The 17465-nt window shown below is 40.1% G+C and overlaps 1 protein-coding gene across 9 annotated transcripts; it reads right to left on the bottom strand.

Annotated features, from left to right (window-relative positions):
• Window positions 1-254: 254 nt before the first annotated feature.
• Window positions 255-17168, bottom strand: ift88 (intraflagellar transport 88 homolog). 9 transcript variants are annotated; one of them, XM_063888281.1, is made up of 27 exons: window positions 16977-17168; window positions 16592-16654; window positions 16237-16296; window positions 16100-16153; window positions 15830-15893; window positions 15556-15625; window positions 15336-15426; window positions 15075-15179; window positions 14714-14816; window positions 14280-14626; window positions 13918-13988; window positions 13651-13737; window positions 12870-12969; window positions 11933-12019; window positions 11532-11718; window positions 10786-10894; window positions 10333-10483; window positions 10144-10259; window positions 9729-9781; window positions 9398-9463; window positions 9027-9133; window positions 6112-6175; window positions 5556-5606; window positions 4463-4480; window positions 4258-4308; window positions 1661-1768; window positions 255-1136 (listed from the first exon to the last, which is right to left on the bottom strand). In XM_063888281.1, exons 1-27 carry the CDS (start codon window positions 17094-17096, stop codon window positions 1015-1017), a joined length of 2625 nt encoding a protein of 874 aa, XP_063744351.1. In that variant the 5' UTR covers window positions 17097-17168; the 3' UTR covers window positions 255-1014. The 9 variants fall into 9 exon arrangements, with proteins under 9 accessions (XP_063744351.1, XP_063744352.1, XP_063744353.1 ...); XM_063888282.1 differs by having other exon boundaries at window positions 5556-5603; XM_063888283.1 differs by lacking the exon at window positions 4258-4308.
• Between the last annotated feature and the right edge of the window lie 297 nt (window positions 17169-17465).

Raw genomic sequence — 17465 nt, 5'->3', positions numbered from 1 at the left:
AAGCTTTAAAATATGATACAAATAAAAAGACAGTTAGAGCATAATTCAATACAGTTTACCCTTCACTAAATCTTTCTTTGCGTTTGTTGGATTTTATTTATTGCAAGTTGCTTTGCGTAGTGAGTTAGCTAAATGCAAAGGAATGTAAAAAATGTTTGGAATAATAACTCAAACTGTCAGAAGACTTCCTTTAAAAACTCCCACACACACACACATGGCTTTATCTGAAAATAATTAAGCACAGAATAAGAGAGTTGTGGTTTCAATAGATAAAATAGTTTATTTAAAATGTATTTTACAACAAACAAATAAATACTACATACAGACATGTTTGGAATAAGTACAAAATGTAAAACCACACAGGACCCGACATGGATGGATTACATAAGCTCTTATATCATGTTGATGGATTTTCCAGAAGGTTCCCAGGCTCACACACGTGGAAACACACAGTTTAGTTGAAAATATTTCGACAGTGATATGTTACTCCTTGTTTTGGCTCTGTGCCCAAACACTGGGATCAAACTAAAGAAAGGCAACAGTGAGGGTTAAAATCAGACTTAAAATAAAGGTCTTGTTTACCCCTGGGAGGAACAGCATGTCCAAAAGGTGTATCATTTCCAAACACTTCATGAGTTGTGAATGTAAACACAGTCAAAGTGAAGTCAACACTTTAAATGCATTGGGATCGTTTCTCACATTTCAGATTCCTTGTGTCCGACTACAGAGCCAAAACAAAATGTCCAAATATTTCCAGACTGCCAAACCCGTTTCCATCCCTTTCATATACACAGACCTTCCTCTGCCAAAGCAATAGGTTTAAATATTGATGTTTAAAAAAGGATGTGTATCAAGCAGATTTAAGGCAGATCTGACATGAGGTAAAGACATCTTACAAGTCAAGTCTCTATCTCATAACATCTGTTGGAGTATAAAACGCTTTGGTCTTGTGGTCAGGTTTGTGCTCAAGGTGACAAAAAAAAAAGCAGTCGAGGCTGAAGGTGGAGTCAGACGTTACTCCGGCAGCAGGTCGTCTCCCAGCTCCTCATCTGCAAAGTCGTCGTCCTCCACGCGCTTTTTGGCTCCCGTCTTCGGTCTCTCCACCTGCGGCCCCAGAGGGTCCACGTAGGACGCATCTACACACGAGAGGAGCAGAAGCGTTAGGACAGTATCAGAATGTCCAGAGCTCCGTTTACTGATCTCTGTCAGTCTTAGAAGTTAAAGAGCATTTCTAAGACTGCATGCATTCAAAAGCTTCTTAATTGGGGACGTTTGTGGTGCGGAACATGATGCTGAATCCACTTTAAAGAGGACATGTTCTGCTCATTTTAGGGTTCACATTAGTATTCTGGGCCTCTACTGTGACAAAAGGGCTTTACTTTCTTATATTTCCTGTCCTGTAGCACCTATTTTTTTACTAAAATCCTCTAAATCAAAAAGCTGTTATAAAGGACAGAGACAATTGTTTTTTTGTTTGTTGTTTTGTAGGAGAAGAGCGAGTGAGTTCAGTAAAGAGTCTGATGTTACTGGATAAAAGTTGAAAAACACTTCGGTCTGATTGAATGAAACGGTTCACAGATAAAAGAGAATAAAAGAGACACAGTTTATTTTATGTGATTGGTTGCAGAAGGGAAGAGAGAGAGGGCTTTTGTTCCCTCACCTATTTCTTTCGGGCTGCTGGCCTCGTACGGCTCGTTGGATCCAGGAAGTGACCTCATCTTGGCGCTCAGACGCTCTCCTTTAGTGCTGCCGCTGCTGTGGGCGCTGTCTGCACAAAACACACAAACACAAACTCAGAAAATGTTTTGCAAACATGACTTAAGCCCTAAAAAAAAGTCTTAATTGAGCAAAAAGGTGTTCAAATGTTCCTCTAAGCTGGACCAACTGATGCTTTTCTTCGGTGACACTTCAACCTCATCGGGCTGTTAGAGTAGCCTGCATGTGTGTAAATATATATATTAAATCACTTTTAAGATGCCTTTTTCTTAACAAATGGCTATGCATTTAACACTAAGCCATGCCATTATTCAGCAGGAGACTTTTACTCCCTAAGAGATTACAGTTTTTCAGATAACAGCTGACAGTATGGAAGGTCAGACTGAGTGTACGCTGGTTTTTCTCACATTCTGAAAAGTCAACATGGAGGAGAAGTGAGACGGAGACAGTCGGTTATGACATGTCTGAGTGAGTGGGGCGTTTGTTTTGAGATTTATTGTTATTGTGGTTATATGAATGTAATTTATGGTGCTGTTTTAGACCTTTAATGCAGTTGCTGGCCTCCCTTTGCTAAATAAATGTATTTTTAACAGAGTGAAAAGTGTCTTTTTGAAAGCCTCAAGATATTTTTCCATATAAGCTGAGCTATCAGACTGAACTGAATAACTTGCCTCGTTGTTATAAGATATTAGCCTTCATCCAAAGTATAACAGTCCAAGAAATCTGACTTCTGCATGTAGCACTGACACATTTTTGGCCTTTTTGAAGCCAATGAAGTTGCACTTACATTGGTTCGGCTAATTTGAAGCTAATGGACCTGCAGGATTCTTGCTTTGTTAGCTTCTTCGTGGTTGAATGCAACTATTGTACGTCAATTTGTAATGTAATAAAAGCCACAGCTCCAGGACCTAATCCTCTCAGACAGAGAGCTGGTACACTTTTCAACACAAGATGAATCTGTAGCAGAATCTGCGTCTGTGCTCTGATGACAGACTGAAGGACAGGACGTGAGAACAGACAGCAGGAGCAAACATCTGGCCGCCAGGTAGCGTTGGAAACTGACGAGAGGAAAGGCAAATAAGAAGAAAAACAGGAAGGAGAAAGAGGCCAGATATGTGTCCGTTCCTCACAGCCCTAAACATCTCACAGGAGCCTCACAAACTGCTGGAGACCTCTGCAGGAAAATGGACTTACTTTTTTTTCTTCGGTTGGATGGTCTCGCGTTCAAGAGACCAGGATGAGATGACACAACAGATTGGAAGCTAGGCTTAAAATCGATGCTGTGTAACAGTTTCCACATTAAAGTTGCAAAGATTAGTTTTCTTACGCCTCCAAAGCACAAAGGCTATAACATCTCTGTCAGGGGTGAATATCCATGAGTCAACTCCCTGGCTTTTCCACTTTTTGCTCTAACTTATCTGGGAAATACTCAGGATAATGGTTACTGGAAGTTATTGGCAAAGGGAGAGGGATTACATACAAGTAAAGAGATTCAAAGCTGGTGAAAAACATTCAAGAACAAATCTAATTTAGGTCAGATTTACTAGTTTCCCGATAAAGAAAGATGCAGGGTTTGGAAGTGTGAGAAATCAAAGCTCCCAGCCTCTTCACACACTCAATTCACAGGGCTGGAAATATGCAGCCTTTACGGAAAAGAGGGAAAATTCTCAGGTGCTCTAGAGGTTTTCTCAAATATCCTCCTCTGTGAGAGTTTCGTGCAAACACTGATCGAGTCCAACATCACAGTTGCCTGTCGAGAGCTTTATGGACCGGGTTCAAGTGTTTGAAGCGAAACACTATACTTAGGGTGTTTACGTACAGAAAAACACTCAGTCTCAGTCAGAGGGTAATAAGGTGTCAAATGGATTTGCATTTATATCTTATGAGGAATGGTTGTGCACATGCTGTTCATTTGTAATATGAAAAGGTTATGACACTGAATAAAGCCAGAGAAGATGTGTTGTTTTCCCACTTATTTCCATGTGGCTCTTTAAAGGAAGGAGTAAATCAATCAATGTGCTGCATGTGATGCAACAGAGTTTAACAGCCAGGTTAGTCCAATTTTTCTTCCCTTTTTTATATAAATCTGACAACATTTTAAGCACTTCTGACAGGAGAATTGCAAAAATAAAGGCATAAAATCCATGCATTATCAGAAGTGATTTTGATTAATGAACGCTGCCTGTGCAAAAGTACATAAAACACATGGGATGCAGGACGTCCATGTGATAAACTGTTAAACGTTTGGCTGCTCACTCATGGTTAATCACTAATGTCAAAACAAACAAAAACCAAAACAGGAGAGCATCATCATTTGGATCAGCTAAAGATTATTAATTGCTATCAAATATACCTTAAGTGAAAAGGAAAATACTCAATCCTAGTTTGTTAAGCCGCAGATAAATGCTTTTAATCCACTCAACAAATGAGAAATTCTTAAAATAAAACAAAGAAACTCAACTTTTTCTGGAATTATCTGGTTGTCCAAGTGTTCCACAACAACAACCCTAAATTCATTTGGATAATCATGATGTTACCTACCTCTCCCTGAGTCCAACAGAGGACTGGTTTGTTGAGACTCAGGTTGAGATACTGAGCAGCAGAGAGAGAAGACAGGGGAAGCCGGAGAAGCAGAAAGGAAGGAAGACAAAAGTTAAAGAAAGATAACAGCGTAAGAGTGAAGCTCAATGCACGCAGATAGAAAACAGCACAGAGAAAGGGAATCACAGAGCTGAGGAGAACTCACCCGCTTTAACCTCCGTCTCTGATGTGCCGTAAGAAAGTGAGACAGGATTTAGGGGTTAGTTAGACAAAGTAAAAAGTGTTATAACTGATATTCAAGAGTACGATGGATTGAAGGAGTGATACTGTATCTGGATCTGTTAGAAGACGTCAGGATGAAACAAAAAGCACACGCCTGAGGTTTTCTGATCTAACGCATCAGGACAGGGGGGAGTGCTGGGGGGGGGGGGCGGCCGTCTCACTAACAGGTGCATTATATATATTTAACTTCACTGCAGGACTCAGTTGAGGAGAGGGAGAAAGCTGGGCCTTGTTACGGGCTTTTGGCAACTCTGGAATTCTGTCTGGATTGCGTTTGAAATGTGCTGATGAGCCAGCTTTCCACAGCCAGACGCAGAATTTGTGTGTGTGTGTGTGTGTGTGTGTGTGTGTGTGTGTGTGTGTGTGTGTGTGTGTGTGTGTGTGTGTGTGTGTGTGTGTGTGTGTGTGTGTGTGTGTGTGTGTGTGTGTGTGTGTTTGTTGTGGATCTGTAGTGAAGGAAGAAGGAGGGATCAAACTTTTAACATTTTTATTCCCAGACGTGAGCTCAGGCCTGAAGCTCAGGGCTCTAGAACAGTCTCATAATGCAACAGAGCTGCGCAATTAATCAAAATGACATCAATATCGCAAAACAAACCAATGCAATATCCGAAACTGAAGACCAAATATGTGAAAATGATCTGAACGAAGTGTTGTGATGCTGCAGAGAAGTCCTGGTCTACAAACGTTATTCAACAGACAAAGAAATAGGTCATTGTTTGGTAAAGATCACCGTAACAGATCCCACAGAAATCTGTTCAATAAGTTATGATCATCCTCTCACAAATATCCAAAGTCTGCAGCCCTTTATCCTACACAGATGTGAGGCTATTCAGTAAACCAAGGAGGATTTATAGTCTAAAGCAGAAAGATGATCCACCTGTTGGTGATCCGTCTGGGATCAGAGTTACCGCTCTACATCCAAACAACAGCTCCTTATGAAGACAAATAAATCAGACTAATGGAAGTCTACATTATTTGACTGTAGTCAGCACTCTGAGTTGTGTATAGAAGTATACCCATAATGCCGGCCTTCTTAGGAGAGGAGAGGACAGATGTGGAGACGCCTGCTGTCCGGCAGCATGATCAGAAACAGAAGTCCGGTCATACATGAACAAATAAAACGGATTGATGATTTTAACTCAAACATATGTGTATAAATATATGATCCTACCCTTTTAGCTGGACATGTTTTAACAATATTGCTAATTCAATGCTGTATTTCTTTCCTTATCTCAGGAATATAAAGATGCTTTTTGTTGTTGTTAAACCAACCAAGATTTTTATGTAAGAACTTTAAATTCTGGCTGAAATCGACCATCAGAGACTGAATCTGAGCAAGGACTGAGTCTAGCTTTCAGTACTTTGGGATACGGACTCTTTTCAAACTTTACCAAAGAAGTATAGAGGTTTAAAACACAGCGTGAACACTTGTGATGACAATAAAGTCCAGTTTTGTAAATATCAGAGCTTGATTGGAGTGTGTTCTGTTAAATGTCACAGGTTTTCAAACTCTAAAAGTTGAACATTTGCAGACCAGCACACAGCAGGAACTCTGTATTTGCTGTGACTCACCTGCACTCCCCGTGCTGCCCTCTCTGCGACCTCTGGCACTGCTCTCCCGCCCAGACTTCACCCTCTGTAGGACGAGAGGTAGAGGGAGGAGGATTAGGATTGAAATGCAAACAAGGACATATCTAAATGGTGTTTAAGTTGAAATATGATGTCTTTACCACAACTGTTTTTAATCAGCGGTGAAAAAACGAAAACTTTTCATGTTAGAATGTTGGATTGGGGCAACGTCTTGGTCCTAGACTGAGGCTTTTCGCTTGTCTCTCCGTCTGTGTCTCATTAATTAGTCAGTCCAAAACTATTTCTATTAAGAAATGTGAATTGTCATGGTAAAATCTAAAATAAACACAACATCAAATAGAGCGGGCATTTAACCCTCTTTAATCTTTCTCTGATCATTTCCTACACAGTGCTGTTAAATGATCAGGCTCAATTCAAATTATTTTGGAGATTTCCTTTCTGATTAATGAGTCGGCCCTCTGACTCGGTCTGCGTCTGCAGGATTGTTTTCTCTCAGCTGATTTAAGAGCAGCTGCTGAGGATATCACAAATGATGGCACACGCCTGTTCCTCTGACTGTTTTCAGAACTGACCCCAGACCACAGGCCTTTCATGTACCATGGGTGTGGACCTTAGTTCTGTAAAGCCACCATAGATAAACATGCAGAAATCATTTGGATGCGAAGTTTGGGGCTTTTGAGTGATTTCTTCTCCAGCTGACTGGAGTAAAAAGCACAATAACAAATAAAGAAATATTCCATCGACTTCATACATAAAACGGAGTGGTCTTGGGGAGTACTACTTATTATTAGATGTGTATATGTTAAAAAGTCGTATGAATGATTGAAGCCTTTTTGTGGCTCCAGAAGGATCAGTCTGATGAACGTCAGCAACCATGAAAGTTGTTGAGTCAGGAAGAAGTGAGCTTAATACTTTCTGTATCAGTATTTTGAATATGTGCTTTCTTAGCAAGCACCTAACCTTGCTTGTGACTAGCGGCTAAAAGCTACATCAATCACTAGCTTTAGGAAAAAAGTTGTAGCGTGACATGATAACCTTGCTGCCATCATGCATGCCGCAGTAAGATAATGGCACGTCATAATGTCAAAGCTGGCGGGACTAATTGGTATCCATCACCAGAGCATCAGTTCCTATCCCAGAAACAAGAAATGCCAGAGAGTGGAAAACCAAAGTAAGTGTGGAAAACAAAAAGCAGTGTGTTCTGTGTTGGTTGTTGCTAGGCTCTAAAGGAAAAAAGAGATATAGCTGCCTTTTGGGTCCGTGTTGAAAACGATAATACTTCTTGGAAATGCCAGAGGGGAAAAGTTGAAAAACGGTCTATCATTGAGAGTCTGAAAAGTCTGAAAGTAGTGCAGTGTAAAGTGGAGGAGTACTCTTTGAAGACAGACACTAACGCAACAAAAAGATACAGAAGAGAACTAAAGAGGAGGCATCTTTGTGACCCTCTTCTGCACCAGTCAATCCTGAAACTAAGAGTTAGATAGCAGAACAAATGTGTGTTGAAGGGTCTTGGACATAATGGTCTTCACTGATTGTGATGTTATTTTAAATGCCTGTTTTATGTCTTAAATATCTGTCTTTGTTGACCTTGTAATTGGAGCTGCTGGGATGTAAGAAACATGTCAGACTTAATCCAACAACAAAATCTCTAGTTTGCAGTATATTGAAGAAGGCCTTGAAAGATAATATTCAGGGTGTACAGATTTGTGTCAAAACCAATCTGTAAAAGCAAGCAGTGTTTGCCAAACTCCAGACAAGCATATGTCTCCAGTTACTCTGGGTTTAATACCATAAACACAGTCTTCATTTTAGCCTTCAGAGAATACTGCATCATCTTTGCCGTCTATAATCAAACCACAATTTAATCCCTTCAGATGTGTCAGGTGATACTGAATGTCTCTCCAACATCTGTTTCAGAATGACCCAGCACTTGTGTCAGCCAGGTGTTGAACAGCTGTACAGCGTGTCCTCCGAACACTGTTTGATTCATGCCGATAAACAGAGGAGAAACACAGCTGCACTGGCCACTGACCCGTTTTATGGAAAAAGGACTCGTGTATGTTTTCAATTAGCGCTGGAACAGAGGACAGGACATCAGTGAGGAAAAGATGATTAATGAAACATATCATTTTAAAAAAGTAGGTTGGTCATGAGGCTGAACCGTGTTGATATTATAAAGATGTGTTCAGATGTTTCGTCATTAATCCAGGCTGCTTGTGGTTATCCGACACATTAGTTTAAAAGATGCCCTAACATGCTTTCGGGGGGCTCCCTCTCCTGTAGTGTGTATTATAGGTTTGTGTGCATGTGAATAAAGAAATCAACATGAAAACATGTCACAGTAGAGGCCGAAAATACAGATACGAACCTGAACATGGGCATATTAGGCCCCTTTGAGTAAAAAGGTGTTTCAAATTCAACATTAAACACATCAAATCTTTAGTAAATTATATATGTTGGTGCATCGGGACCCTTGGTAATCCAGAATATGTTTTACTTTATCTCCATCATCCATTTTTCTGCAGAGGAGTACCATGCCATGAATCAAGCACACATTAATGCTGTGACATCTTTCTCATTAGTCCGGTGATTCATCTGTTTCTGCACTTCATGAAGTTTGCTATGACTATTCAGTGCTGTAAGGTTCAAAAGAATACTGCCAACCATCAACCTCGTCTTGTTTTCTCCAAACACACTGCAGATGTAAAAAACATAGCTTCCTGTGTTCCATATTTTCCCAAGAAAAATCTACCAGACTCAGAGTGATGACAACAGCACAAGCTTTTATAAACTACCTACAGGTTGAAGCAGCAGGTGATATAACTTCAAAATAGATGTCTAATGACACACAAAGGCCTTAAGAGGGAAGGAAACACAGCTTATTAAAATGCATTTACCTGCTCTCTGATCTCCTTCATCTTCTCCACTTTCTTCAGCTTGGTGGCGTATTCCTGGACTTCCTGCAATCCCATATCTGTGCACAGCCTCACCAAGAAACGCAGGCCTGGACGGACACACACACACACACACACACACACACACACACACACACACACACACACACACACACACACACACACACACACACACACACACACACACACACACACACACACACACACACACACACACACACACACACACACACACACACACACACACACACACACACACACAGGTTGTTTAAATTTGTTATAATCAGTGAATCTATCATCTGCTGTTGATCAAGAGTTCTGTTGAGAATTGTGGAACAAACTGGATGAATTACATTCCACGTTTTCGGGAAACTTGCGGTGAATGTCCTTATACGTTTCCAGAGCTTTCTGGTAGTTTCCTGAGAAGAAAAGAGGGAATGGATCAATGTTTGTGCCCTTAAAACTTAGGTCATTGCGGTTATTTTTGCCCACATTTCCCTCTTTAAAGTCAGTGAAAACACAACTTAACTTTACTTAAAATGCAGCTTGTGGGTCGTGGACATGATTACATTTAGTAATGTGGAGTCGATCTACTTTACTGTGAATTGGTTTGAAGTTTATAGTCACACATTAGGCAGTAACATGCTGTTTTACTATAATATGAATGGTAAGGAAGATTCTCACCACTTCTCCTGTAGCAGCTTGCCACCATTAGCTGCCACTTCACCTGAGTTGGTCTGAGAAACAAAGCAGAAATACATCCAGTCAGTAAAAACCCCACAACCCTGCCACCGCTTAAGAATTAATTGGTAAAAGAATATGAATACAATTCCTTTTTGATTTCAGCACGAAAATGACTTCCAGATGAGCACTAGCTTCGTGGTTGATGAAAGAATACTATCACAGCAATCAAAACAAGATGCAATACAATAAGGAATCACAGAATCAAGTCAGAAAAGAGAAGAAATGAAATATATTTCTTAAGATTAGCTTTGACTTTTGGCATTCATTTAAATGTAATATTGAAAATAATGTCCCACAGATGTATTTGGGCTGTTTCTTGTCGTGCTATAACATTCGATAAGAAGGGGTGACATACTGTATGAGTGTGGCTCTCTCAAAGAACTGAATGGCCTTCTCACAGAACTGTGTCTCGATGTAGTACGCCCCGAGCCACTCGATCACATCGATGTTGGAGGGGAAGTACCTGAAGGACTGAGCAGCAACAACATCAGAGCTCTGAAATGTGACTTTATGATTTAAATCTAGAAATTAAATGATCTCTCACTTCGTAATAGTACTGGAAAGCCTGGGATTTGTCCCCCTCGCTATCGTACAGCTCGCCCAGTTTGGCCAGTGCCTGGGGGTCGGTGTGAGTCACACTCAGGACCTGAATCAGCCACTCGATCGCCTGCTGAGGGTCCTCCAGGAGCTCGTATCTGAAGCCAATGATTTAAGAAGCAACAGATGCTCACATGGGAATGAACAGACCCCGGGTTTGAATCCTTAAATCAACACCTTCCCAGAAACTCCGGACAGCTGGTAGCCCCCATGAACTTGGTGTCATTTCACTTTGATTTATTGTCTGTATTACTGGAGAAGTTTGCCATAAGAATGAGATGGATTCAATCGCATCTGAGCAGGAAGGGGCGGGATGGTTAAAGGGAGAGAATAACTTCCTGCAGCACCGTACGCTACGATAGGTTGGATCATTAACAGACACTCTCTATCAGTAGGATACAGGGTGGCCAGCTGGTACATGACCTGAGCGCTGTTCCTCAGGATGGCGTGAAGCTTCAGGAAACAGTCCAGAGCCTCCTCCAGACGACTCAGCTTCTTATAGGTCAGACCTGGTGGAGGATAGAAGTTTTCTTTTAAACTTCAATCAAGTCTTGATTGTTGATTTAATGGAAATCAACTAGATGGCACTGAACATAAACTTGATAAATAAGCAATATTATCATCCAAAAATATCCAAAATCTTTTTATTTTTTGTGAATTACCAAGAGAAGACTAAATATGTGAGGGTTTTTTTCTCCCAATACTGAAAAATAAAGCTTGATAAAGAAATAGGATTAATTTGACTAGATTTGATAGAAATGCACAAATACTTTTGACAGTTTTAAGCTGACTATCTCAAATCAATAGCTGACCAAATTTAGACCATTTTTGATCCATTTCCAACCTGACTATAATCAGTTTCTTTGATAGTCCTTTATTTTTAATTGTTACTTGATTTTTGCCATCTATACTCCTGGTTATCAATGTTGGACTTAGAAAACCTTTGATCCTGAAACCATTACATCAGTTGCATCTCAGTGTGTAAACTGACCAATCAGGAGCTCATGCCTCACTTAGGGACTAAAAGAATGACGGGTGAGAACTAGAACTTCCCGATGTGTGTGTACAACTTGTTAAGGTTCCTTTACTATAAATCCACTTCTGCATTATCCCCCCACTGCTCTGTATCATGGAGATGGACGTTACCCAGGTTGTAGAGGGCCTCGGTGCAGGAGGAATCGTTCCTCAGAGCTTCCTTGTAGAACTCGGCAGCCTTTTCATAGTCCTGCTTCACGAACACCGTGTTGCCTTTGTTGATGAGAGCGGCGGGATTGTAGCGGTCAGCGGTCATGGCGAGGTCAGCGTATCGGTCAGCCTGGTCATAATCTTTCTCCTGGAAGGGGGGAAATATCAGAGGGCTGTGATTCAGACATCAATTCAACACTGGATCTTCGAACACCCACTGTGTCCTGAAACACTCGGTCACTTTCATGGCAGACATATGTCATAGAAGTATGGTATAAAGCTTCTAAATGAATGTCAAACCCAGATTTGTACATGTGTGTTTTATCTGAGAGTCCTTCGATTCGTGAAGGAAAGGATCTTACCAGGAAGTAGAGGAAGGACAGGTTGGTGGCTGCAGCACTCTTCACCCTGCTGTCCTTCTTCTCAAATGTCTTCAGAGTCTCCACTGCCTGAAAACACATGATTAAAAGCTGTCAATGTATAGATAAAGAATACTGCATCAAGTAACAGCCAGTTTCCCCAGTATATAAAACACCTACAGACATAAACAAACTTGGATGTGATCCAAAGCTCTTTGAAGTCATTAAGTTTTTTATGCTGAGCCACAATACATTCAATATTTATCAGAACTACAGAAGTCAGAATATGTCAAATATGTAACATTTAACTATTGTTATGGCACTGTAGGTGCATTATATACTGGGACATACTGGTATATTACAAACCCCTAACTAGGTTACACTACCGCCACGGTCTATCAACAGTACACAAGCACCACACACATGCATCCGATGCATAAGGAGCCCCAAAGTGTTGAATATTAAATACATGTTTCTTAATAAATAACCACGTGGTTTTAAGGGAAAATATCTACAGTCTAAATGTGAACATGTAAACAGAGGGCACACATACCTCAACCTGAGTCATGCAGATGGGAAGGAAACAAGACAGAAAGCAAAAGGGAATGGAGGGCAATGAGAAGGGGAAATGTCAGACAGCATTATCAGGAGAAAACCAACAAGTATAAACAATCTCTGGACAATAACTGAATGGAAACACCCTTTTTTTAAATGGGAAAAAGATGGGAAAGTAAATAAAAAAGGAAACAAGGACCAGATCACCAACATCTCATGTTTGTTTGAAAGGGGAATACCACTCACGTTAAAAATGAATGCATGTAGTGGTTACTCTGACACATTTATGGGTTGATAGGGACCTTTTTTTTCCTCTAGGTTAAGCATTTTTACACAATCACTGAGTGGTATTGCCCTTTATTTTATAATTAAGTCAAACAGTCACTTGGTTGAAGTCCTTCTGTCTGAGGTAGGTGATGGCTTTGTTTATCTCTAGATCGTTGGCGAGCTCAATATACTGAAAACTCTTCACTATGTCCACACACCTAAGAAACAACAGAAACAAAAGGAAGAGTTATTTTTGTGTAAATGTTTATTTTGTATACTGTACATTAGACTAATTAGACGAGTGCATGCAAGCCCAGGCTGCATTTAGATTTCGTCTGTGTAAGTTTCTCTGATGCATTGGCCGGTGACCAACCAGCTTTTATTAGTTTTACTCAGTTCCAACAAACAAATTGTAGAGGCATAAAATCCTGATAGGTGTGGAGAGCAGATGTGAAGAAGCAGGGTAAGTGAACGAAAAAATGAAACCTGGCAAAACCAAAGAAATCCAAACAAAATGTTCTTGTTCCTGTCTGTGATGCATTTTGTGTGGAAGGAAAGTCTGCTGTTTTTGGAACTGTGCTCTTAGATTTCAAGCTTAATCTGAAAAACTGTGATGTGCTGACTCTTTTAGTGACTGCAAAATTGAGTAAAGAAAAACACTAGTTATTAACAGTTATGGCTATTTCACATTTGCCTTAAAGGGTATTAAAGAAAACCCTTTAAATAAAATAAAAAGCTGTTTTGATTTTTAGTCCAAAAACCACATTTTGATTGAAGCTTCTGAAACAGCAGCTCAGAAACACACATTTATGGTGTGTATTGTATGCCCTCTGGTGTTCAGATGTTACAATAACAAATAAAACAAACAAACAAACATAATAATAATAATAACAACAAACCAGTCAAATCCGGTAGCAAAGGATGTCTCAATGGCCGGAGCGATGAGCTTAGCCGCGGTCATGATGTACTTCTCAGCCAGGACTTTGCTGTATACAGAGTTCAGGGAGAACACAGGACACTTATTCAGGACATTAAACAGAACAGTAACACACATATGAAAACAAGGGTATGTGTTTGAAATACAGTGTGCTGGGTTTTTGTTAAATCAGAAAACACACGAGGGTGTAAAGGATGATCATGATAGTAATGAGTGAGATTTTTCTTACAGATTTCTCTCCATCTGGTGGAGTTTGTCGTTCTTAATGGCCTCGATGACCATATTCGAGTCAGTGTCATCCTGAAGGAGAGAACAGGACAGCATTATGATAATGAGGGAGGGAATTACAATGCAGTCATCAAGACTAAGTGTTATTTGGTCAATCATTAACTGCATGTTCAGCTAAATAACAACCATTTTTTAGTTCTTTTTTGTCCTAAGTAAACACATTTTTATAGGATGAAAAGTGTAAAAAGACAGAGCCATTATAGCTAGACGTTCAAACACGAACAGAGCACACAAACAAACATAGAGAGAAAACACTAAATGACGCTTTAAATAATTATAAATAAACATATTACTGCTACTCACATTAGACGGGATGTACTTGTCTTCATCGTCGATGCCCAGAGGAACAGAGATGAGTTTCTGAAAGGCCTTCTTCATCCTCTCTCTGTCTCCGATGGCATAGTAACACAGGATGAGGTTGAAGCCCGTCTTGATGTTGGGGCTCTCGCTCATGATGTGCTCAAAAGAAGTTATGGCGTCAGAGTATTGGCCCATGCGGACAAAAACCACGCCGATATTCTGCATGATCTTGATCCTCAGCTCTTTGTGAGCGTTGGAGATCTGATCCAGGGCCATCCGGTAGAACTTGATGGCTTTGGGGTAGCTCTTCTGTTTCACGTAGATATTGGCCATGTTGACTTTCAGGCGGCCTGGATCGGGAAACAGAGATGAAGTACGAGGGAAAAACCACAACAAAGGTAAATCTGATCCATCAAATAATGTCACATTCTGCTCACCTGCGTTACTATACATCTTGTTCTTCACGATGACCTGGTAGCTGTTCAGGGCCTCTGGGTACATTTCATTGTTTGCGTACTGGTTAGCAAGGTTCAGCAAAACCTGATGATAGCAGAAAAATGTTACATTTCTAAATCAAATTATAAAAACATACAAGTCAGGAACAGATTCAAGAAGATAGGGGCTCATTTTCTGTGAGCTGTGCCTACATTTGTTAGGTGAAGAAGTAAGTAAGAATTAAGATTACAAAACTTCATCACCACTTCTCTCCTCAAACACACCATGTATTGTATCACAGAAAGTAACTTAGAATCCATTTACAGCCTTTGAACATCTTTGTAACACAGCAGTCTTACTTACAGAGTAGGTGAGGTCCAGATTGATGTTTTCAGCATTGCCAGATTGTTCCCTCTGTCTCACCAGAGCTCTCTCCTTCCTCCCCGCCTCTTTGGCTTTTTCAAGTGCCTGCAGAAACACATCAGTAACATTACATACAGCAAGGAGACATGCACCTGCCCACATTTTAGGTTTAGGTTTAACAACTCCTGGCAGATACCCTTCTCGCCAAATAAAAACAGCCATTATTACTAAGCAGTAAGTTACAGAATGACAGAGTCTGACCAGTTGTAAGGCTCCAATGCTCTGTGCCATGCAGCTCTCTTCGATCAGGTCGTTCACTTTCTTCTCCAGGATCTTGATCTTTTCCTCAGGCCTGCAAGAGCCCAAAAACAGCATGAGCAATGTCTGATAATATTGCTTAAAACATGTGGCTTTTTTCACAGAAAGGTAAGGGGAAAACGCTAAACAAAACACTGAAACCGTTAAAAGAATGGCAACTCACGTGTCCTCATTCTTTCCTTCAAGTGGAGGAGCAGGGCCTTTGGACTGGCCTAGAGGGTCAAAGTTTGAGCCTGAAAATATAAATTCAAACTAATTATTATACCATAAGGTTTACATAATAAGAAACGGTTAAAAAGGAAACACATACCGGTTTATTTAAAGACATTGCAATACTATTTTGCCAAAATGGGCTAGGCCCTAACATAGGGGAGCCATCTATCTCAATACACATCTGTAAACTTTTAGCTGTGTTTGTTTGTCTCCCTTGGACTCACCACGGGTCAGGGAGGAGGTGTAACCTGCTGCTCTGACAGCAGTCATTGGACGGGCTGCTCCATCCTGTCATATTCCAAAACAGAGCTAGTATTAATGATGAGCAGTATACTAGGGGGCTATTGAGCTTTAAGTACATTTTTATACAAACGTTTATAAAACTGGATGTATAACAGAAACTATACTGGTTGCATTAGTATCACCACGTGAATACAAAGTAAATAAGATTAAGTTCTGTCATGAACTAATGCACAATCTTTAATTCCTCTCACCTGAACAGCTCCAGTCATGGGTCGGCCCATTGATGAGGCCAAAAGGATCCGAGCCTGATCAAAACAATAAATACTAAAACAATAAATATCAGACATCTCAAATATATTTTTTGATTCATTCATGTCATTGTACTTACTCCAAATGCCGTAGCTAAAGGTCGAGCTCCAATGGCAGTGCCAGGAAATTTAGCAGTCATCTGAATAATTAAGAGGCAGTTATTAACACGTTAGGGCATCATTTATCCTCCCTCAGTCTCCAACTACTACATTTATGATGTTACTTTAAATGTCACTTTCAAGTAAGAGTACCAAAAGTAAATGCAAAGTAACTAAAGCCATCACATAAATGTTGTGTAGTAGAAGTATAAAGAAGCATAAACTCAAAATACTGAAGGTAAGTATGTAAGTAAGTAAGAACCTCCCGATTGTAGATAAGGAATTACATGAATAAATGTACCACTATCAAACAATAACTTTACAGTCGGTACTTACAGGAGGTCTCCTTCCATGGCTTGTCCTTACTGCTTGTTGAAAGCCCACATCATTCTCCAACTCCTTGAAATTGATCAGTAATCAGCCTTCATACTTTACACACACATTATACAACGCAATTTATATTGTACTGTATTGCAATGCTTGATGAAACATTGTACTGATAATATTTTCTATGAGCTGGAACTGGACTTTTGATTCATGTGCACTGACCCTGGTAAATAAGATAATAATGAATTGTAGATGTTTGCAAGTAATTGTTATTTAAAAATAATTGTTGCATTCATTTGTATCGTTGTTAGATGTAGTTACACTTTGCTTACGGATTTGAGCTAACTAGATGCCAACTTCAAAGCTAGCTAAGATAGCATTCATGCTAACTTACTTCGGAGTCTAATGTTGGATTATAGTCGTTGTATCCCGAATAAAGATCCTCCTCCTCCACAGCGAGATGCACATTTTCCATTTCTCTCTCTCCTCTGAGGTTGTGCAACAAAACGCTCATTAAAAAAAAACAGGTATCTATGGGATGTAACAGCGAAGATTAGTTTGTTGTTGTTTGAGGATAACATCCCACAATTCAACGCGGCGTAGGCGGGGCAGTTCAGAGTTTCAAACATCTGATTGGTTACTAACACGTCAATCACCAATATTCTTTAACATGATTGGCCAAAGTTGATTTCATCCGTTGCTAGGATACAAGTGCAAGCTACCCGTTCGTTTTTTATTCGTTTCTAAGACGTTTCAATTTTGACTCAAATTACAAGCTAGCGTTACGTTTTTAATATCATATAATAAACCAGTGCAGGTATTTAATGTCGGTTATATGTATATTGGTAATATGTGTTCCCCTTTAGGGCTCATTTGGTCCCTT

This window comes from Eleginops maclovinus, chromosome 7, assembly GCF_036324505.1.
Source record: "Eleginops maclovinus isolate JMC-PN-2008 ecotype Puerto Natales chromosome 7, JC_Emac_rtc_rv5, whole genome shotgun sequence".
In the NCBI taxonomy this organism is placed as follows: Eukaryota; Metazoa; Chordata; class Actinopteri; order Perciformes; family Eleginopidae; genus Eleginops; species Eleginops maclovinus.
The sequence above is the reverse complement of the archived record's forward strand: the minus strand, read 5'-3'. Positions and strand labels throughout refer to the sequence as shown.

Excerpts from the sequence above, each read along its gene's own strand:
- ift88 (XM_063888281.1), bottom strand. The coding sequence starts at position 17,096 with ATGAGCGTTTTGTTGCACAACCTCAGAGGAGAGAGAGAAATGGAAAAT. Across the intron at positions 15,626-15,829 it reads CACCTCCTCCCTGACCCGTG|GCTCAAACTTTGACCCTCTA; the intron begins GTGAGTCCAAGG and ends TTATATTTTCAG. Across the intron at positions 15,180-15,335 it reads GCATTGGAGCCTTACAACTG|GCACTTGAAAAAGCCAAAGA; the intron begins GTCAGACTCTGT and ends GTGTTTCTGCAG.